At 41.0% G+C, this 23523-nt stretch overlaps 1 protein-coding gene across 1 annotated transcript in view; it reads right to left on the bottom strand.

Moving 5' to 3' along the window:
* The window catches only part of LOC130106773 (E3 ubiquitin-protein ligase RNF123), a 349957-nt gene that overhangs the window by 293168 nt on the left and 33266 nt on the right, over window positions 1-23523 (bottom strand). Inside the window, exons 19-24 of the mRNA XM_056273023.1 lie at window positions 20822-20893; window positions 18897-19017; window positions 16945-17046; window positions 9333-9433; window positions 6101-6293; window positions 5141-5286 (exon numbers count right to left, since the gene is read on the bottom strand). Coding sequence (XP_056128998.1) covers window positions 5141-5286; window positions 6101-6293; window positions 9333-9433; window positions 16945-17046; window positions 18897-19017; window positions 20822-20893 — 735 coding nt within the window. The remainder of the gene's footprint in view (window positions 1-5140; window positions 5287-6100; window positions 6294-9332; window positions 9434-16944; window positions 17047-18896; window positions 19018-20821; window positions 20894-23523) is intronic.

Consider the following 23523-nt stretch of genomic DNA (forward strand, 5'->3'; position numbering starts at 1 on the left):
CGAGGACCTTCTTGCTGTGAGGCAACAGTGCTAACCACTGGGCCACCTTGCTACCCCACTACTGGTGTATAAACTACACCAGTAGTCTTCATCATAGCTACATTCAGGCTGCAATCATTAATGTCAATTCCCATTTCTGATCAAATTGATTTTTTTTGGTCTCATTATTCAAAATGAAGCGGAACCTATAGGTACAGAGGTATAAAGTTGATCAGCCACAGCATGAAGTTATGGGAAAGAGTAGTGGAAGCTAGTTTAAGAGGAGAGATGATGATTAGTGAAAAGCAGTATGGTTTAATGCCAAGAAAGAACACTACAGATGGAATTTTCGCTTTGAGAGTGTTGATAAGTATAGAGAATGTCAGAAGGAGTTACAGAATGTCTTTGTGGATTAAGAGGAAGCATATGACAGGGTGCCAAGAGAGGAAGTGTGGTATTGTAGGAGGAAGTCGGGAATAGCACAGAAGTATGTCAGAGTGGTGCAGGATATGAATGAGGGAAGTGTGACAGTGGTGAAGTGTGAGATAGGAGTGATGGATGGGGTCAAGGTGGAGGTGGGATTACATCAAGGATCGGCTCTGAGCCCTTTCTTGTTTGCAGTGGTGATGGCCAGGTTGACAGACGATATAGGCAGGAGTCTTCATGGACTATGATGTTCGCGGGTAACATTGTGATCTGTAGCGAGAGTAGGGAGCAGGTTGAGGAAAGCCTGGAGAGGTGGAGGCATGCACTGGAGAGAAGAGGAATGAAAGTCAGTAGAGACAGAATCAGTACGTGTGAATGAGAGGGAGGACAGCAGAAGGGAGATGATGCAAGGAGTAGAGGTGATGAAGGTGGATGAGTTTAAATACTTGGGGTTAAATGTTCAAAGTAATGGGGAGTGTGGAAGAGAGGTAAAGAAGAGAATGCAGGCCAGGTGGAGTGGATGGAGAAGAGTGTCAGGAGTGATTTGAGACAGAAAGGTAGCAGCAAGAATGAAAGGGAAGGTTTACAAGATGGTAGTGAGACCAGCTTTGTTGTATGGTTTGGAGATGGTGGCCCTGACAAAAAATACAGGAAGAAGAGCAGGAGGTGGCAGAGTTGAAGATGCTAAGATTTTCATTGGGAGCGATGAAGATGGACAGGATTAGGAATGAGTATATTAGAGGGACAGATCAGGTTGAATGGTTTGTAGACAAAGCAAGAGAGGCAAGATTGAGATTGTTTGGACATGTGTGGAGGAGATATGCTGGGTATATTGGGAGAAGGATGCTAAAGATGGAGTTGCCAGGCAAGAGGAAAAAAGAGGAAGGCTAAAGAGGAGGTTTATGGATGTGGTGAAGGAGGACATGCAGGTGGGTTGGTGTGACAGAGGGCAATGCAGAGGACAGGAAGAGATGGAAACGGATGATCTGCTGTGGCGATCCCTAATGGGAGCAGCCGAAACAGGAAGAACTCATGAGGAAGAGGAAACTATAAGGTGGAGTCAAAATGTCTATAGTTAACAAAGAATCTGTTTAATGAAAAATCTGACTACAGAATGAGACTACAAAAACCTGGCCAAAGTCTGTACAACTGTGCATATTCCTCACCATTTATCTACAACAATGTGCCATTAATCGCATTTCCATCCAAATGCTTTACGTGAATTTTGTCATTGCCGGCCCACAGCAACCTAGCTATCAGTTCACCAAAACAACCAGTAAACGCGCCAACTACACAAGGCTTTTGAGCATCAAGAGGCATTGGTACTAAATGTCACAATGCATGACAATGAGTCAATTAGACCATTTTTCATTCCCTTACACTGCCTCCAAATGTCCTTACAAATTAGATGGGACCGCCACGATCGTTATCAAACATGTCTGATTTTGACTGGTAAACCCTGTAGTGTGAGAGGAACAACAACGGAATCTCAAGCAGAAACACATGAAAGCCAAGCTGACTGGGAAGTGGCAATTTTTGCAGCCATCTGTCTCAATTTTGGAACTCAAAAAAATACACACCCTGACAGGTTGTCTTGTCAACCTCCACATTTGTTGTGCTTAAGTGATGCTGGATCACAAGACTTTCTGCAAGTCATCCTATTTATTTTATTTTTTAATGGCAGTTGGTATCCAAAGAATGTTATACCACCTGCTGATTTAAATGGTTGATTAGGTTAATCGTTAAGTGTGTGATGTGATGTCTCTGCCTAATTGTCTTAATGTATGCATTCTGGCAATTGAAAGAAAATAAATCTGTCCTTACTGTGTGGCCTTACCTGTTCTCTATCAGTTAGGATTTGAAAAGTGCTAGTGTGCACCCAGCTTTAAGGTGATAAAGAAATCCCCTCTGGTGTCTCCTAAGTGAAAAATTTTGAAGCGTTTCAAAAGGTGGATAACATGTTGGCATAGACCATTTTTTGCCTTAAGTAGCACCCAGGGGCTAAAAAGCTGCTACTCTGTTTGGCAGCTTTACTCTTGTTTTAATTGGTTTCCTTTGCGAGGTTTTAATCCCATCTCATCACCAGTCACTTCTCTGGGGTCGGGTCGCAGTGGCAGCAAGCTAAGTAGGGCACCCCAGACATCCCTCTCCCCAGCAACTCTCTCCAGCTCCTCCTGGGGGATCCCAAGGCATTCCCAGGCCAGATTGGACATGTAGTCCCTCCAGCGAGTTCTGGGTCTACCCCAGGGTCTCCTCCCAGTGGGACATGCCCGGAAAACCTCCAAAGGAAGGCGCCCAGGAGGCATCCTAATCAGATGCCCGAACCACCTCAACTGGCTCCTTTCAATGTGAAGGAGCAGTGGCTCTACTCCCGACTCCGAGCTCCCGCCGGATGTCCAAGCTCCTCACCCTATCTCTAAGGCTCAGCCCAGACACCCTACGGAGGAAACTCATTTCAGCCACTTGTATCCGCGACCTCACCCTTTTGGTCACTACCCAAAGCTCATGACCATAGGTGAGGGTTGGAATGAAGGTTTTAATCCTACTGCTATAAATATCTCTTGCTTAGTGCAGCTGCCATAGTTCTAGGATGTATCCTAAAATTCTGCACATCCTGTTTCATTCCAAACTACCACTAATCTCTGACCTGGAAGTAGAATTGGGGTGAATAGTAGCATGGGATAGAAGTAGAGAAAGAAATGAGGAAAAGTGGAGACTACTGGGACAGCTAACATGCTGCTCCTTCATCCACAACAGTTGTTGCCTGTTAAGTGGGTCAATCATGACACCTCCCAAGCCAACAATTCAAAGTTAAATCTTCAGTTCAATATATATTTGCTACCGATTTGAAGGATCTAGATTAGGAATGTCATTTTTGATTTTGATCATAATGAATCAAATCACCATCCTTTTACAAAATTAAATTTGAAAGCAAAACCAATAATTGTTTTGTCTATTTGAGGGTTTATTAATGAGTTATTGTGGTTAATGCACTTAAGGGTATTAAAGGAACACTTCAGTCCTTGTACATTTTTTTATTTACAAGAATACAAGACTTAATGAAGAGTAGTTTAACTGCCACATCTCAACCTTCTTTGTCAACAGCTGTTTTAAATAAGCCATCAACTAGAAAGACTTGACAATGCTTTAAAAGAGCACATGAACAACACAAGGGAGTAATGGAGCTTCTGAAAATTTAGTGAGCAATCATGCTTGCTCACAAAGGCAGCAGCAACACAGCTATCGATTCATCAAAATAACCAGTTAAACTTCCAAAAGGGCAGAAAATCCAATATGGCAGACTTTATGAGTTCTACGAGCAAAATTCTTCACCACAACCAACTGTATATGTAAAAAATTGTGTGCACTTAGATCAGATGGGATAGCTGTGAAAACTTTTTGAAACTTTTCCTGTGTCTGTAGCACCACCTAGGATAACATTGACTTGGGCCTGGATGTCTTCAAGTGTCCACCAACCTGACAAGACTGCCAAATGTTAAGAGTTTTCAAGTATGGGAAGTTAATGAAAACTGAACTCAAAGTGGCAGAAGAGGAGGAAGCAGACGATTAACAGTAAACACAATAACAGGGTTCCAAAGCACCTTCAGTGCTACTGCTTGTTGAATACTGTCAAATATGACAAATACGTTCTAAGAACATAATTCAATCAGTGATGCAGATCACTCACTACAGTTTTGTGTTAAATGTTTTTCACAACAATTGTGATACCCATTTTGGGGTCAACATTATACTACATAAGGCAACTTTTTGAATGAATACAAAGTTTTGGCTAATCATAAATCATTCTTGCTGATTACAAAGAATGCATAGCCAGTACATATACAGGCCAGTCACACATTTATCAATCACTGTTCGTTTCCACCGAAACAAGACCTCTTTAAAATGTAAGCAGGCTTTGGACCTTCTTGTTGAAGGTCAGCCTCTGCATATATGAATAAAACATCCAACATTTTTTTTTTCTATGAAGGCACATGAACACTCGTAAAATAAATCTACTGATCCAACTGGTCTTACTTTGAGGCAGGTCCTTTGCTGCTTGGACGCAAAAACTACTTCAGAGTTACAATAGATATTACTTCCAAGCCAATTAAAGAAATAAATAGGTAAGAGGAAATGTACGATGGATTTTTAGTATGAAGTAAAAACCCATAATATTGACCTAAACCAATACCGAACTATTTCATTGTACTGACACCTTCTATGGTAAAAGAACTTGAATTACAGTTTAACGTACTCAGTGAACTGGGAGGAAAGAAGCCATTGATATCCAAGAAATGAAATTATGTAATCTGGAGAGACATCTTGGGTGTCACAAACATCATCAATCATTTGTTTAGTAACTATTTACCACATAAACTAGCCAAGTGGCAACCAGGTCCTATTAAAAGCTCTGTTGTTCCCCTAAGCCTTTTGTGATTACATGGACATAAGAAGACAGCAATCATCAGCTAGAGTCTGATCCTCTGATCAGAGTCTTTATTACAAAGGTCCAATGAGACATTTTACTTGTGAGTGGCAGTGTTGTCTAATCTGCTGGCACACAAAGGCTGGCCAATGAGAAAGTTTTGTTTGGTTTTTGGAGGGTTACAAAAATTACAAAGGATGGACACAGAGAGAGACAACACACACTGGACACGGACACACACGGACACACACACACACACACACACACACACACACACACACACACACACACACACACACACACACACACCTTGCCCAGTTGCTGATGGACGCTTAAGTTGTACATCATCACAATCCCATCAACAATCTCCAGCAGGGACTTCTCTGCAATCGGCTGATCAGGCTCTTCCAATGGTCGCCCCAGCAACAAGCCATCATTACCATGACTTCCCTCGACTTCAGATGAGAGGAAAGGAGAGGAGCAATATGAAGATTGGAAAGGATGAGAGAAGACATGCCACAAATGTTAAAGAATGAGTGGGTATTACCAAAGAAGAATACCAAAAGCCAAATCTACCACTCTGCAATACCAGGAACTAGAGGTAGCAACTTCTTTTTTTCTAGATGTGCAGAAGTGGCTCTTCATTTGCTTGGTCTGGACAACTGGCACACTATCATCTTTTCTAGCACTTCGAGTTTGTTTGCTAGATCAAGGCAACCCACTGTTTTTAACTGAACCATTTATATTCAATCTTTAGTTACGTTTTGGGGTTGTTTTTTTTTTAAATAAAGGACCTAATTCATAAAGTACACATGAGGATTCTTTTTTTTAAAATGACAACCTTGTCTGATACTGAAATGAATAAGAATGTAGGCGTACGTCATATTTCATCTTGCTAATCAAGCCAACATACAGGAGTTTTGCCAAGCAGAGCTACAGTATACACACCAATCTACCTTTACAATTAATGTGTCATTCTGTTTAACTTGTAGAACCTTTACCTTTATTTTCTTACATGTCACCTCCTGTTTAAAGGTTTCAGTGAGCAAAGCACCAAGTTAAATTCCTTGTAATGTGAAAACTCTCTTGACAGTAAACATATTGCCACCAGAATCTTTATGAAGTTAGTTTGATGGATTAATTGTTTATTTAAGTAAAGGTGCTGCATTTTTTTCCAACACAATTTGTTAGAGACCAAACCAGACACTGGTATGTGACAAATTTTGAGTCCTAAGCAATAGCTTAAGAAACACTTATCATGTCACTCACTGTCCTCTTCAGTTCTCTGTTCCACAGCCAAGGTACGAACTTTGACTTTTTCAGGTGGTGCAAGTGGTCGTCTGGGGGTCATGAGGCTGACAGCCGCTGTGCTCAGGAACCGGTTGGCCCGACCCAGAGTTGGAGAACTCAGCCAACTGGGCCGTGCAAGAGCTCCTCCCATAGCTGTTGCACCAAACGGTCTCTGTAGGCGAAATACATTCCATGACAAACATACCGTATTTCCCAGACTATAAGTCGCTGTTTTTTTACTCATCTGGCTGGTCCTGTGACTTATATTCCAAAGTGACTTACACAATGTATTTTTGTCAGATGAATACACTGCATTTCAACTAAGGCCACTAGATGGCACTGGTTACCTTGTGACTCAAATGAAAATACTGAACTACCATATAAATGTGGCTCATGCGCCGAAGCGACTTATATTTGTTTTTTCCCTTGCAACGAAATTTTTTTTGCTGAATGCGACTCATACGCCAGTGCAACTTGTAGTCCAGGAAATACAGTACACACACACAAATATGCATATAATAATGTGGAAAATAGGAAGGTCAAAGGATAAGACGGCTAACTACAAAACAATGTTGTAGTCGGGGATTTCAAAAAGTTCTGTTGATGAAATATGATTGTAGAAAATACTCGAGCAGAGAGGGGAATAACACTGTCCAACAAAGCCAAAGCAGAGCAACTGTTTGTGGTAAAACTGAGAAACAGAAGCAACACTACATAACTAACCACAACCACTAATAAGAATAGTAATAACAATAAAAAAAGTGTTTGCACAAACCTGGGTCAAATAGCATTTTCAAAAAATTCTGTAACACTACATAGCTATGGTTGGCACAAGGGAATACAATATGTGCTACAATATAGAGATTAGACTAACTGAACCACAATAAAGTATACTTTTTTTCTGTGATTGACAGCTCATCTAAAACTAACCTGAATCGTTCTGATATTGTATATCCCTCCCATCTGATGCAACAGGTAGAATAAAAACGAACAATTAACTACAAATACCATTAACCGAAGTATGCCTGATAAACACACACACACACACACTGTATCCCCGCGTATGTGTCCATTCACACACAAACATATAGACAAAAATACAATACACAGCTCCACAAACAAAATAGGGGCAGTATTCATGAAGCATTTTATCTTAGCACCAAGAGTACTCCTAAATGGCACTAAAAGTTCCTTGTTAAACTTTCATTCTTAAAAAAGAAAAAAAAAAAGATTGCAGAAGCTACTAAGGCCAACTTTTACAAAAGAATTGGGTAAAATCTTAAACTGAGAGTAACGGGCAGCGTTAACCGTTTCCATCGATGACATTGTCCTTCATAAACGCGCTCACTTACTGTGCCTACAGTGATTGGCTGACAGGGGACCAGTCTGTGTTGGTGAATTCTTTGTAACAAAACTCTTTTGAGTGTGAATTGTATCATATATCCCACTGAGAAATAATGGTAATGTGTGATCAGGTGCAGGTCTCTTAATCAGAGAAAATAAGTCATTTGGTTGGGTGGCTGCTGGATGATTTATGCATTCATTTGGATTCAGATGACATCAGAGCTGATCTCACGCATCACTACTGGGCTTAATCACTGCTCTTCCTCGTGGATAGATAAAGCAATGCAATTTGTTTCCACACATGCTTTGGGGTGTTACGAGTCAGGCTGTGTTCACTACGTCATCAAGGGGGGGATCTCATTACAGCCAAGGACCCAGCGGGGATCTGCCATGGCTCTGTATAGGCCCGGTCACAGACCAGCCGGCAATTCTAAGTGGCTTCATCTGGATACTCCAACATCTCCAGGCCTGAGATTTCTTTATTGCTAGATGCCGAAAAAGCTTTTGACCGAGTGGAGTGGGACTACATGTGTTATACCCTCAACAAATTTGTTTTTGGTCAAAAATTTATTTTGTATTTAAAACGTCTTTAAAGTTCACCCGTGGCTCAAGTTGGTACAAATACTTTGCACTCACCCTATTTCCCACTCCATCATAGAACCAGATAGGGATGTCCCCTCTCTCCTCTCCTGTTTACGATATCTATTGAACCATTAGCAATGAAGTTACAAACAGATAACAAGGCTGCATTTCAACTAAGGCAAGTAGTTGGCACTGATTAATCTTGTGACTCGTTTGAAAATCTTATACCACCATACAAATGCAACTTATGCACCAAAGTGATATTATGTTTTTTTCCTTGCAATGACGTGTTTTTTAAAAAAGTATTTCAAAAAGCTCATGAGACCAACTTTTACTAAGGAATTTGATGAAATCTTAAGCTAAGAGTAAAGGGCAGGGTTGATAAAGTTGCCATGGATGACATTGTGTTTCATGAACGCGCTTGCTCACTGTGCCCACAGTGGTTGGCTGACAGGGAACTGCTCTGTGTCGGTGAATTCTTTGTAACAAAACTCTTCAAAGTTTGGACTGGATGGATTCCTGAAACATTTCGGATGGGATTCCAATACTGCTCGAACAGTAGATTAGCAATACAATGGTGTAAGGTGCAAATCATGTTGTGATAGTCAAACAATTTTTTTTTTAAATAAAGAGTAAGTTTGTTATAAAGCTGATTATACAAATGAAAGCAAAAACAGAATACTGACTTTATCCAGTAGGTTATATTTTAGGGAAATTATTGAATTATTATTATTATCATTATTGTTATTAGTATTATTGAATTATTAGGGGAATTATTTAGGGAATTATTACTCTTACACACCTAGGATCCTCTACAACAATCGAATAGACACAATGTTAAAAGTTTTTTCAATAATAATGTAGAATTACAATGTCCAAAGGGAACAAGCCTGATGTATTGCCCTGCAAACATAAACAAAACCAAATTGGATGCAAGACCAGCTTTTACTTCTTGCAAAACTTGTCCAGGATAGGAAAGAAATAATTAAAGGCAAATTTGGATGTGGTATCACCACCCAGTCTAACAGCAGCAGCTGTTAATGGCAGCAGTCATTTATGTGACTGTTGTGATTTGGTCTTAGTGACTTGGGAGTCCTCTCAACTACCTCTTTTGTAGTTTAAGGAGCTAGCTTTATTGTTAAAATGCTTCATGAATTATTCTTAGCCAAAAAATTTAGGACTCTTAAAATTAGGGCTGACAGGCAAATTTTTAGGATTTTCTCCTAAATCTGCCAGCTAGGAGCTACTTTTAGCCTTAAGATGTTTCATGAATATTGCCCCAGACCTGTGCAGCTCCACTTTCCTCATCTTCATCCAAATCATCCATAGATGTGGCCTGAATTTCTGCAGGGTCGATGATGATATTGGCTTTACTGGCCAGGTCATCTGAAAAAGAAAAACAATTTCTACAAAAAAAGCTATTTTTCATTTTCATTTTTCCCTTTCACAGATGCTTTATTTTTACTATTATTTTATTTCTAGCAATGCTGAAAACGGAAAGAAAAGGTGAATTTCAACTGTGACAAGATTTAAACTGAAACTTTATCATTCTGTCTTTCCACGGTGGAGGTTATAAAAGAAACCATCAACATGGACTGTGTACAGTACACTTCTTAGACTGCAAGTCTAAAACAAAATACCCCAGGTTAGTTTTCAGTTCATTAAACTCTTGTTTCAACCTGATGCTGGCAGACAGGGGGCCTAACAGCATCAAGACAGGGCCCACTCACTAAACTCAGGCCCTGGACTCCTTTCATTACAGTACTTCCAGATGTCTATCTTGGATACTCATTCTAGGGAGGTTTATTATTATTTGTGCAGGCCTCCTTCCCTCTAAGTGCCTTGAGCTCAAAATAAACAGATAAAAAGCATCAGCAAGAACACACAACCACCTCACTAGCAAGCTTAAAAACCCTCCCAATCAGTGCAGGATGACATGGAAAATATTATCATGATACTTATACGGCATTATACATGATAGTGATACGAATTATGATATCTGCTCACATATATATATATATATATATATATATATATATATATAAAACACATTTAAAGATACAATCTACAATTGATGCACACCATGGCTGTCCGCCCCACTTCTGCTGTTGTTTTGGTCAGACTTCGAAAATGTTGTTTGCTTTATTACTTGTGCATGAGAAAACCAGCCAATGCCACGCCACTTTCACTTCCCTCTGATGCTTTCAGTCATCTCCATTTCTTCAATAAATTTGCAATGCTGACCTGATAGCAAGATATGGCATGTTTCTTGTTGTCAATAATGCACTTGTGTTGTCACAGTCTTCCACATAGCCATGGCAGCGCATGTCATTACAGATTGTACCTTTAAAAAGCCAACTTAGGTTCATCACACTGAACTGTTTGGTAACGTAAAGTATAATATCAAATCAAAATTATTTTTCAAATAATACTCCCTCCAACATTTCAGATCTCGTTTAGTGGGTAATTTTTGGTAACAGATTCTCATTATCATTAATTTAAACAACAAAAATTGTGTATCATATGACAATATCAGAATTTAATCCCAATACAATACCACTGAAAGATCATAAATGATAACATTAGATTATTGCCTACACCTGCTCCAAAGTTTGGTCACTGCATAAAGAGAGAGACAATCAGTTAGACAACAACAGACAGGCAAACAGAAAGAGAAAAACTATAAACAAACAGGAGGAAAGATGGAAAGACCAACAGGAAGTCTAGAGAGCCAGACAGACAGAAGTGGACAAATAGATATGAAGGCTGACTGACATTCATGGTCGTGGTCTGGTCCAGACTTGTTTGCTCCTGGCCAGTTTGGTACAATCAATCCCCATTAAGCACTGAGGCACTGACATAGCTAGGAGTGGAAGGGGCTGAATAATGACTCTCTCCTCTCATCTTTAAACATAACATATCTGCTACTTCATAAACCTCATTCACCCTGACTGATGCATTAATCCTGCCAGAGGTTTTTATGATCAGATCTTATTTTATATCCCACCTACCCTTGGAAGAGGGTGTTGATCCATGTCACTTATGGCACACAGATGGAGAGTGACAGTGAAAGCAATACTGGACTGCTGAGATGCCTTCCAAAGCAAAACACAACTTCAGTAACCAAGAGTAGCAGCAGATTTTTTTTTTGGGAGGGGGGGATTTTCCCCCCCTTTTTCTCCCAATTGTATCCGGCCAATTAACCCACTCTTCTGAGCTGTCCCGGTTGCTGCTCCACCTCCTCTGCTGATCTAGGGAGGGCTGCAGACTACCACATGCCTCCTCTGATTCATGTGGAGTCACCAGCTGCTTCTTTTCACCTGACAGTGAGGAGTTTTGCCAGGCGGACGTAGCATGTGAGAGGATCACGCTATTCCCCCAAGTTCCCCCTCCCCCCGAACAGGCACCCCAACCAACCAGAGGAGGCGCTAGTGCAGCGACCAGGAAACACACCCACATCCGGCTTCCCACCCACAGACATGGCCATTTGCGTCTGTAGGGACGCCCAACCAAGCCGGCGGTAACACAGGGATTCTAACCGGCGATCCCCGTATTGGTAGACAATGGAATAGACCGCTACGCTACCCGGACGCCCCCAGCAGCACAATTTTAACCTTGAGGTAAATAATAACCTTTCCAAAATGAAAAATACAATAAGAACTTTTTTTTTTAAATTAATTCATTTTATATAGGACTTTTTTATTGTGTTAAATTATGTTTGTTAAGCCACAGTATCACGCTGACTTGGTTGTTTGCAGAAGTGATTGATCAATCCCAGCCCTTCTGTGTGGAGTTTTTATATATTCCCAGTGGCTACGTGGGTTTTCCAATGAGTGTGCGTCCGGTTTCCTCCCACAGTCCAGAGACATGCATGGTATGTTGATTTGCAATAGTTATGAGTAAGTGAATGAGAGAAGCTTGCATCTATAATACCCTATAAGCATCTATAACGCCCTATAAGTGTAGCTATAAGTCATTGTAAGATTCATTATATCCATGTATACGCCCCCACAACACCTAACCATCTTTATGATACTTTGTCAATTTAAAATGGATTTATGCATTATAAATATGTCATAATTAGTCTGTTTGTCATAATGCATTATAGCCAGATGCATAATGAGACTTCAGTGCTATTTCAGTCTTCAGCCATAGCCATTAGTCATTGTAATACACATTACAGGAAAGTATGGGCATGATAGATGCAATAGATGCTTATAGGGTGTTATAGATGCAAGCTTCATAGAAAGTGTTACCGCAATTACTATTACAAACGGTGGCTAAATGCCTAAAATGTAAATGGTTTTGCAGATATGATTGAGGAAATCTCCATTTCTTTTTAAATTGTGCTCAATTTTGAAGGTCTGTAAACAAATTTTTTTTGGCAATTTACGGAAACAATAAAATCATTAAATTTTCTTCTTCTAGGGCAGCAAGGCTCAGGAGGTAGAGCAGGTCATCTAGTAATCGGAAGGTCGCTGGTCCGATCCCCGGCTCCTCCAGAGAGCATGTCGAAGTGTCCTTGAGCAAGACACTGAACCCTCAACTGCTCCTGATGGGCAAGTTGGTGCCTTGCATGGCAGCCTCCACCATCAGTGTATGAATGTGTGTGTGTGAATGGGTGAATGTGAGGCATATTCATTGTAAAGTGCTTTGAGTGGTCAATAGACGAGAAAAGCGCTATGTAATTGCAGTCCATTTACCATTCTGTGAGATATGTATATGTATTACCAAATAGTCTGCACTTGAATCATATACTGAACCCCCACTTCCGAAGTTAAAAAGGCACTGCTCATTTTGGGGAAGTTTTGGGTCAAACTCCAATAACTTTTGCGCAAACAACAAAATACAAATTATAAACTAGACTTTATTAATGCCCCCCCCATTGGCCGCCCCCCACATGTCCCTGATGTAAATGCAGAAAAAAAATACCCTGCCTCAGCAGTCAATCAAGTTGATCACCAATGGTAATCAATGAATACGATCAAGCTCCGCTAACCGCCAACGACTGCATCAGGGGGCCAGGCTTGCGAGATGAATAGGGTGGAGATTTATGGTGCTAAATGATGGCTGGTACTAATCAAGGCTTGATTAAATGCAGGAAGAGAAGAGACGGGGGTGAAATAATGAGGAGGGAAAAGGAGGAGAGAGTAAGGAGCAGTGAGTAAGCAAGAGAGGGGAGGTGAGAATGAGGAACAGAGAAAGCAGGTGAGAAACAGCGAAGAGACAGAGACACAGGAACAAAGCGAGGCAAGTTGTGAGAAACAGAAAGACTGAGTTTGAGGGAAAAACAAGAAGTCAGGTGAGTGCACAATTAAAGAACGAGAGAAATAGATAATGAAAGAAATTAAAGAGAGAGAAAGAGGAGGAAAGGAAAATTATACAAAAGGCCAGATTTTCAGAATCCAGCTTTATGTTGGATTGTGTATCAACAAGAACTGCTTCAGTATACATAAACTTTCCCATAACACCCCCCCACACACACACACATGCGCACAGATCATTTTAAAAGTATTGAAATATTCAAGCCATCACCAAAATGGTGGAGAGAAACAGTTTGGTAATCTACCTGACAGATCAATCACCAATATGTATGTCATTGCACATATTTTTTTCAAAAAATTTGATATTAAGAAAAAAGCCACTTTATGATAGCTAGCTAGCCCTCGTCTCCTTATAAGCATGTCCAATGAATTTCTCACTGCTGGAGCCATTAATTTTTTTTCCCTCTTTTTTTCTCCCCAATTGTACCTGGCCAATTACCCCACTCTTCCGAGCCGTCCTGGTTGCTGCTGCACCCCCTCTGCCAATCCGGGGAGGGCTGAAGACTACCACATGCTTCCTCTGATACATGTGGAGTTGCCAGCCACTTTGTTCCACCTGACAGTGAGGAGTTTCACCAGGGGGACGCAGCACGTGGGAGGATCACGCTATTCCCCCAGTTCCCCCTCCCCCCTGAACAGGTGAGACAACCAACCAGAGGAGGCACTGGGGCCATTAACTTTTAAAGCCACATTTGTTTGTTTTTTACTCATCGAATAAAACGATCCTACTTCTCCACAACTACCATGGATTCCCTTGGAAAATAAGATTTGATATGGCCCTAATATATATGTTTTATGAGTTTGGTTTATGCAAGATACTTTTAGTTTTGTTTCTGTTCCACAGTGAGTTTTTATCTGTTTTAGAATTTGGTCCACTCCATAAATTCACTGATCTTTTCTTCTTTTTTTTTTAGTATTTAGGATTCCATCATAATTTTGAATTATTTTACCTACATCTTTATTTACATCCATCCATCTGTCTATCAAATGCAAGGTTTAGGCATGGAAAACAAAGTAACTAGAGATGTGCACACATTTGCAGTCATGCACAGCCGTTTCATTACAGACAGAGAACATTAGCAGGTGGGCCAGGTGACACTTTGAGCCGTGAAGCTCAATCAAAGAGACATCAACAACAACAACCTCTTCCCTGCTGAGCCCTGATGCCTGCCCTCCGCTGTTCTCCATTTGGTGGGAAATGAACCTTAACAGACTAAACCACACAACAATCATTGCTTGATGAGCTGCACAGTTGCTGACCTGCATCTACAGAGAGTGTGGAGAGCTGTTATGATGGAGCCGACACCTCTAAACCAGTTAATCATCAATTGGGAGGTTCTTGCACTGATACAAACACTGTGTGCAAACCAACAACAATCTATGTCCTGACAGATTCATTGATGGGTATGCAAGAAAGTCACAATACTCGGTCATAAGAACTAAGAAAGATGTTTTGGATGTAGACAACCGACTCCAATCTGTAATGAGCTAGGGGGCCTTACTCACAGTGATGCAAACTGTTTAAATAGACACAGTGAAGGCACACCACCATCTTAAGAGATACTGAATGATAACCAAGGATATCACAAACCTGTACACAAGTCAGCTTGTTTCAGGGAGCTGTATTTATGTGTATGTTCATGTGCATGTGTGTCAGGAAAGACAACAAAACACCAAGTCTGTAATGAGGCAATGGGCCTTGTTCTGGAAGGTTTCTTCTTAAAATGGCAACAACATAGTCACTGGATGATGAACATAAACGAGACAGACAATGTCTAATCTGCTCCAAGATGGTTGGAGATGTCCTTTTTCAGCTCCAAGGTGGTGTAGGGATGGTGTGTTTGGCATTTAATTAGTGCATCTGTCTTTGAACTGATAATAAAACCATACTGAATACCACAAAGTTCATTAGGTGATATAACAATGTACAAGTGTACCTACTGAAAACAATGTAAAAACGTTTCATTAGTGCACTGCCACCAGATTTTTTTTTCAAGATTATTATAACTAATAAGCCTTAAATGTCTTTCATTTTCTGATCTAATTTATGTTATCTTTGCAGATACAAATGATACATTAATACAAATAATTGTTTTATACTTCTCTTCTGCCATGAATTAATGTGCTTTTAATAGGTATAGATTCTGCTGAAAGACCTTTTCTACTTCAATTTCAACTATGCACAACAGACAGGGTCTTCAAAAAAAAAAAAGAAAACAAAAAAACTCAGCATCTAATTCAGTGTTATTTTGATTTGTTCAAATATCTTAAGCTGTTTTCTTTGCCACTACAATGAGTGACTTCCAAAGGACTCATTGCACTGTTCAACTTTCATCATCTCTTCAATTGTTCTAAATCTAGAAAAAATTAACATGTCATAATAAAAATTAATAACCTGCTGTGGAAAGTAATTTATTCCAAACATGCTCCTTGGTCGTCCTTGGCAGTAAATGACCAGCATATTGTCAATGGAGGAACGATTCGCTGGGGAATATCAATTCGCATTATATACCTGTCTGCCTGTGCCTGCTGACAATGACAACAAAACACTGTACTTTAGCTCCAGGCTTTGACGACTGAGGGCTCAGATGCAGATGCAGCGCTTCATTTTAATGAAAGCAATGGGAAATCGATTCCGAAGCGTTTTTTTTTTTTTTTTTTTTTTTTTTTAATCATGCAGTGACATGGTTGTCAGCCTCTGCAGTACATTCACGTAAGCAGAAAAAAAATGAGTGAAAATTTTCTCAGTTTTGCAAAATCTTGTAGAGGATGCTAGGTAACAGGGACACCCAGCTACATCAACCAGCATAAATGTATGTGCAGGTTTGGTATAATCATGCAGTGACATGGTTGTCAGCCTCCGCAGTACATTCACGTAAGCAGAAAAAAAAATGAGTGAAAATTTTCTCAGTTTTGCAAAATCTTGTAGAGGATGCTAGGTAACAGGGACACCCAGCTACATCAACCAGCATAAATGTATGTGCAGGTTTGAAAAAAAAAAATGTTTGTAGTACGAAAGCCATTGCTATGTATCAAGTAAAATAATAAAGTAGAAAAATGTTATTCTTGTCAGTTTAAAATGAAACGTTCAAACCAGTACTTCAATTTTTTAGTTCTGAAGCAGTCTACTCTATAAAGGGTGTTGGTGTTTCTGAGAGCGTGCAGCAATAGCTCCCTCTAGTGGACATTTCAGTCGCTGCACTAATCATTAATGTGGAGCCTTGCCTTTTTTCCCACATTAGTAGATTTTCAAATAAGCTATGTGAATACTTAAACGGCAAATGAACACTTAAGCAGGAACACTGTCTGAAAACAAATCCAGCACCACTTCACAACTTAGCTCATCGTTTACTATCACGAAAAGACAAACCTCTTTATTTTTTGGTTCCTTTCAGCATGGACCTTTCAAGGTCTCAAATGTTTTGATTATACCATTATGAATAATTTTCATTCATAAAAAGGTTCTAAAAACTGTCTTTGCAGGGCCAAAACTCGCACTCTTCTTGGACTTCTTAAGAAAAAGGTCACTAGAGATAAATGTTCCAACATCCTAAGCATATGGGACAAACTAACCTTTCAATGCTTTCTTCAGGTGGGACAGGAGGCCTCCCAGTCTCTGCAGGTCAAAGTAGTCCACCTTCCCATTATAGAATAGCTGGGGAGGAACATAGGCATCTGGAAAGAGGAGAGAGGGAAGGATAACAGGGGTGAGAATAAGGAGGCAGAGGGAGAACAGGGGAGGTGAGCAAGGATGGGCCAGAGGGCAAAGAAAGGGCAGAACAGGAATAAGGTGGGGAAGAAAGGGCGTGAGAGAGAGGAAAGAAGGAGAGGGAGAGCATAGTGGGGGGGAGAAAAAGAGCGGATAAAGGCCAGAGCAGGGGGAAAACAGAAGAAAAAAGAGGGAAAAAAGGACAAAGAAACCAATGTGTAGAGAAAAGGGGACGGATGGGAGAGAAAATTAAAAGAGCAAAGAGAGTGAGAAGGGCCCAGAGGCAGAGGAGGAAGAGATAAAAGGTGACAAGGGAACATGAGACAGAGAACAGACGCACTGTAAACAACCTTCATTATCATTCAAGAAGGGCAAATGTAGAACAAAGCTAATTGCCTTTGCCATGATTTCCATCATTATGAAACTGGACCCCAGGGCAACATGCAAAAAAAAAAAGAAGCTCACAGCGGGTACAGAGGCACACACACACACACACACACACACACACACACACACGCACGCACGCACACACATGTGCGTACACACCACATGAAACACACACACACGCCAGGGTCCATGGTATTACCAGCTGTTTAGGAGCTACTATTTTCCATTAAATAATGAATACCAGGGGAGGTTTACAATGCCAAAGACCTCTCACAGTGCAAAGAGAACAGGGGCCATGTGGGCTAATAAAGATCTTAAGAAGAGGACGAGACGGAGCTGAGACGAAGAAAGTAATTGCGTTGTTATTGATGAGTACCACAGGGCTACATAGGGGTGATAAGTCATTATAATAATGGATGAAAATCTGCAGCTAATCCTTTAGTGATGTACAAGTTGACGATGAGAATATTAGTTGAAACAAAAATATTTACAATGTACATGTTGGATTTAATCAAGACACAGAAGGGTCCATAGTAAAACTCTGCATTCTACATAGCACACAAAAACATACACATACAGTGAATTCCATAGATATTTGTTCACACACTGATACACTGACTCTATGCGCGTATCGCTTTGGATGTGTTTGAATGCATATTAATCCGACTGTTACTGCTTGATTGTACATCCAATACAAACATGGAGTTTGGACACTAAATAAAGAATACCAAACAAAATACTTATGCACCTAATTCACTGCATCTGGACACTGCTTGGCGTCCTCCTCATAATACTCTTCATATATCTATAATTCTATTATAATTCTGTTATCCTCTTTCAAATGTTGTATTCTGTAAATTGTGTTTTATTCTGTACCACATAACTATTGCACATTGTCCATCTTGGGAGAGAGATCCCTCCTCTGTTGCTCTCCCTGAGGTTTCTTCCTATTTTTTTCTCCCTGTTGAAGGTTTTTTTTAGGGAGTTATTCCTTATTCGATGCGAGGGTCTAAGGACAGGGTGTTGTATTGCTGTAAAGCCCCCTGAAGCAAATATGTAATCTGTGATATTGGGCTATACAAATAAAACTGACTTGAATTTCAAGACCACTATCTTTGAAAGTCACTTAAATCCAATATAGGTCTAGAGATAGGCTGTAATAAATTTTGATTAAGACCAATTTAATGTTTTAATTTTTTTTCACTTATTCCTACATTAATTATTTTACCTGTTTCCTCTTTATAGTGTTGGTATTTATCTTATATATTAAATTTGATCCAATTCCAATACTGTATGGGATTTCTATTTTTTGTATCTTAGTGACTATTTGCAGTCCACTTCTTTGTGAAGTACTTTAAAAGGATGTTTTGTGCCGTGCAAAACAGCCATCTCATAACAGAGACCGCTTACTTTAATGTAATGCGAGTACCTTCACTGCTGATGCTGCTGGGACTCGTCCTCTTGCCCTCATCCCAGTAGGTCCTCACGGCCGTAACCAGACGGTGAAGGAAACACACCATGTACTCTGGAGGACACAGCGCTGTGGGGTGCTGCTCAAACACACACCAGACATACCCACCACCACCCCACACACACACACACACACACACACACACACACACACACACACACACACATAGACCAAGTATTCATGAACATACACTCACCGGCCACTTTATTAGGCACACCTGTCCAACTCCTCGTTAACGCAAATTGCTAATCAGCCAATCACATGGCAGCAACTCAATGCATTTAGGCATGTAGACATGGTCAAGACGATCTGCTGCAGTTCAAACCGAGCATCAGAATGGGGAAGAAAGGTGATTTAAGTGACTTTGAACGTGGCATGGTTGTTGGTGCCAGACGGGCTGGTCTGAGTATTTCAGAAACTGCTGATCTACTGGGATTTTCACGCACAACCATCTCTAGGGTTTACAGAGAATGGTCCGAAAAAGAGAAAATATCCAGTGAGCGGCAGTTCTGTGGGCGAAAATGCCTTGTTGATGCCAGAGGTCAGAGGAGAATGGCCAGACTGGTTCGAGCTGATAGAAAGGCAACAGTAACTCAAATAACCACTCATTACAACCGAGGTATGCAGAAGAGCATCTCTGAACGCACAACACGTCGAACCTTGAGGCAGATGGGCTACAGCAGCAGAAGACCACACCGGGTGCCACTCCTGTCAGCTAAGAACAGGAAACTGAGGCTACAATTCGCACAGGCTCACCAAAATTGGACAATAGAAGACTGGAAAAACGTTGCCTGGTCTGATGAGTCTCGATTTCTGCTGCGACATTCGGATGGTAGGGTCAGAATTTGGCGTCAACAACATGAAAGGAAAGCATGGATCCATCCTGCCTTGTATCAATGGTTCAGGCTGGTGGTGGTGGTGTAATGGTGTGGGGGATATTTTCTTGGCACACTTTGGGCCCCTTAGTACCAATTGAGCATCGTGTCAACGCCACAGCCTACCTGAGTATTGTTGCTGACCATGTCCATCCCTTTATGACCACAGTGTTCCCATCTTCTGATGGCTACTTCCAGCAGGATAACGCGCCATGTCATAAAGCTCGAATCATCTCAGACTGGTTTCTTGAACATGACAATGAGTTCACTGTACTCAAATGGCCTCCACAGTCACCAGATCTCAATCCAATAGAGCACCTTTGGGATGTGGTGGACCGGGAGATTCGCATCATGGATGTGCAGCCGACAAATCTGCAGCAACTGCGTGATGCTATCATGTCAATATGGACCAAACTCCCTGAGGAATGTTTCCAGTACCTTGTTGAATCTATGCCACGAAGGATTAAGGCAGTTCTAAAGGCAAAAGGGGGTCCAACCCGGTACTAGCAAGGTGTACCTAATAAAGTGGCCAGTGAGTGTATGTGCAACCACACAAACACAAACCAAAAATTAGTTTACTTCAAACCTTAACTTTAAATATGCATGACAAACCTTTACTACACCAAAATGTATTGTAAGGTCCAAGACACTTTCTGTCCATCTCTGCCTGTCTCTGTGTGTCCGTTGTTGTGTATGTGTGAGTTCGTTTGTGGGTCCGAGTTCATTTCTGTGGGTCTGTGTGTCCATTGCTGGCTGGCTTGCTGGCTGGCTGGCTGGCTGGCTGTCTGTCTATAAGACCATTCTTGTCTGTCTGTAAGACCATTATTGACCATTACCCACAAAGCTATTACTGTCAGGCTAACTGTGAGTCCGGTGTTTCCCGTCTATCTGTAAGTCCATTGCTTTCTGTTTGCATCCAATCCTATGTATGTCTATGAGTCCATTGCTGTCTATCCATCTGTGAGACCATTGCTTTCTGCCTGTTTGTCTTTCTTCAGCAGTTCTCACCCCTCTGTTGCTGGCGTTCTCTTGTAGAAACTTCCTGAACTTATTCAGGAATATGTACCGAGAGGCCTCACCCTAAAAGGAAGCAGACACAGGGGGAAAGTGTGAGTGAGCGTGTCGTTGCACTGAGAGAAGCTGTTGTCGTCGACGTGCATGCACATTCCTACATGGACACAGTGTGCTGAGGGACGAAGACAGAGACAAAGACAGTTCAAAGAGATTAAGAGTTCAAAGAGATCATCCTTTGCAGATCAGCTCCATTAACTGTGATGTTTTGTCCCTGAGGAACAGAAAAACTTTGATTGATCACAAAGTTGTTCAGAATGACAAGTGTGGAGATATTCTTGCCCTGCAGCCTGCCGTGAGCACAACCAACAGCTGGTTACTGTAACTCCTGAGATGCCAGTTTTGTTGCTGTGGTGTGGAGAGAAACACGTAAGTCCATTGAACATAAGCACAGTGTTGCTGAGTCTGCAATCTTACAGTTTGATCACAAGGGACTTGGCTCATTTGGCCTCAATCAAACCACATTCAAAATATTTGTCGTAACTCATACCCTCAAATAGTCTTTTTTTTGCCTAATGATCACTCGGCAGCACAAGCTGGTAGACCAAAGGTCAGAATGCCAATGGTTTGACAACTATATTTATTCTGCAAATTAATGAAAATTGAACCATTGATAAATATGGAGTCAAAACAAATAAGTACATGCCTGCTGCATTGTTATATTGTTTGATTACCATAACATACCTGTTTAGTACAGAGATGTTAGTGAAGGCAAAGCATAAAAGAAAATGGAGCTGGTTTCTATATAAGGCAATAATCTTGTGACAGAGAAGACCACTTAGAAAGTCAGGCACTGAGGTCCAGATATAAAGAATTCAAGTATTTTGGCCAGCAAGCCTATGCATGCTGCAGAGCCCCAAGTCAATGTAGCATGCCATGTACTCTGCAAATGTATCATCTTGTGTATATAAACCTGTGTAACTTTATTTCAACAGTAAGAACATCTTTCCCATAAAAGTAGAATCTGAACTGTTGGAAATTAGCAACCAGTTAGTTAGTTAGTTAGTTAGTTAGTTAGTTAGTTAGTTAGTTAGTTAGTTAGTTTGTTTGTTTGACTGTGTCGCTTTCTGTAGTGGGGTGTAGCTTCAGGCTATGCACTGATCCACATTTTTTCAGTTCCGATCCAATTCTGATACCTGAATTTGAATATCTGCGATACCGACCGATACCAATACCAGAGCTCCTTTTTCTTGAATATTATTATTATTATTACTATCATTTCTGTTGTTGTTGTTGGTGGTGGTGGTATTAAGTCAAGTCAAGTCAATTTTATTTGTATAGCCCAAAATCACAAATTACAAATTTGCCTCAAGGGGCTTTACAGCAACACAACATCCTGTCCTTAGACCCTCGCATCAAATAAGGAACAACTCCCTAAAAAAAACCTTTAAAAGGGAGAACAAATAGGAAGAAACCTCAGAGAGAGCAACAGAGGAGGGACCTCTCTCCCAAGATGGACAACATGCAATGGATGTTGTGTTTACACAATTTACAGAATACAACACTGAAAGAGGGTAACAGAATTATAATGGAATCATATTATGTGTAAGGTTGCTTGAGGCTGTCGTAAGTCACACTGCACTTCTTATTAATAGCAAAAAAATATAGAAAAATGCATTAAATTTAAATTAATTCCAAAGCAATTTATCTGAACTGTATTAAATAGGCTTCACATACAAACAGGTGTAGGAGTGCAAATTGCTATGGCAACTCCTTTAATGTGTTGATTTGAAGAGTAAAACTGTTTTTTTCCCTCCCCAAATTACCAAATTACCCCAAAAAAAAACCTCCCCTTTTTTTTTTAACAAAAAGACATACCCTGTAGTCATTTCACATTAAGATGCCAGGAAGATTTACACACACACACACACACACATATATATATATATATATATGTGTGGTGGACACGTATTGGGGACAGAATTCAACCCAGGAACTAAGGGTTAAGTCATGGTTGCCCTGGCAGGTTAACGCAGGGTTAAGTTATGGTTGTCCAGCCAGTTTTCTGGTTATTCTTGCCACCTCCGCTCGGTCGAGCTGTGGGTTTTGTTTGTCTCGCTGATTTACCGTGGATTAAAGAAAGTTGCCTACACGGCTAAAGTGTGAACCTACGGTCTTCTCCGTTACTTCGGCTCTACACTGGTGACCCCGACGTCGGTTTTCGGATAAGTTTTCTGAAACCACACACATTATGGCTACGAACGCCGTTGCAATTAAACTGCCGGAGTTTTGGGAGTCTTCCGCGGCTACATGGTTCGCGCAGGCTGAGGCACAATTCGCGCTCAGAGACATAACAGCAGACGAGACCAGGTACTACTACGTAGTGGCAGCGCTGGGGTGCGCTACGGCTTCCAGGATAAGCGGTTTCATAACCAACCCACCGGCCGATGGTAAATACGCCGCACTTAAACATCTCCTCCTTGAAACTTTTGAACTGTCAGCAACGGAGAGAGCACGTCGCCTCTTCGCAATTCAGGGCTTGGGAGATGGCAAACCATCGGAGCTAATGAGCAGGATGTTAAACCTACTGGGTCAAGAAAAGCCATGTTTCCTGTTTATGGAGCTGTTTCTGCGCAACATGCCGCCCCACGTCCAGACTGCGCTCGCTAACTCCACCATCACTGATCCCCGTGAGCTGG

Source organism: Lampris incognitus, chromosome 2 (assembly GCF_029633865.1).
Source record: "Lampris incognitus isolate fLamInc1 chromosome 2, fLamInc1.hap2, whole genome shotgun sequence".
Lineage (NCBI taxonomy): Eukaryota > Metazoa > Chordata > Actinopteri > Lampriformes > Lampridae > Lampris > Lampris incognitus.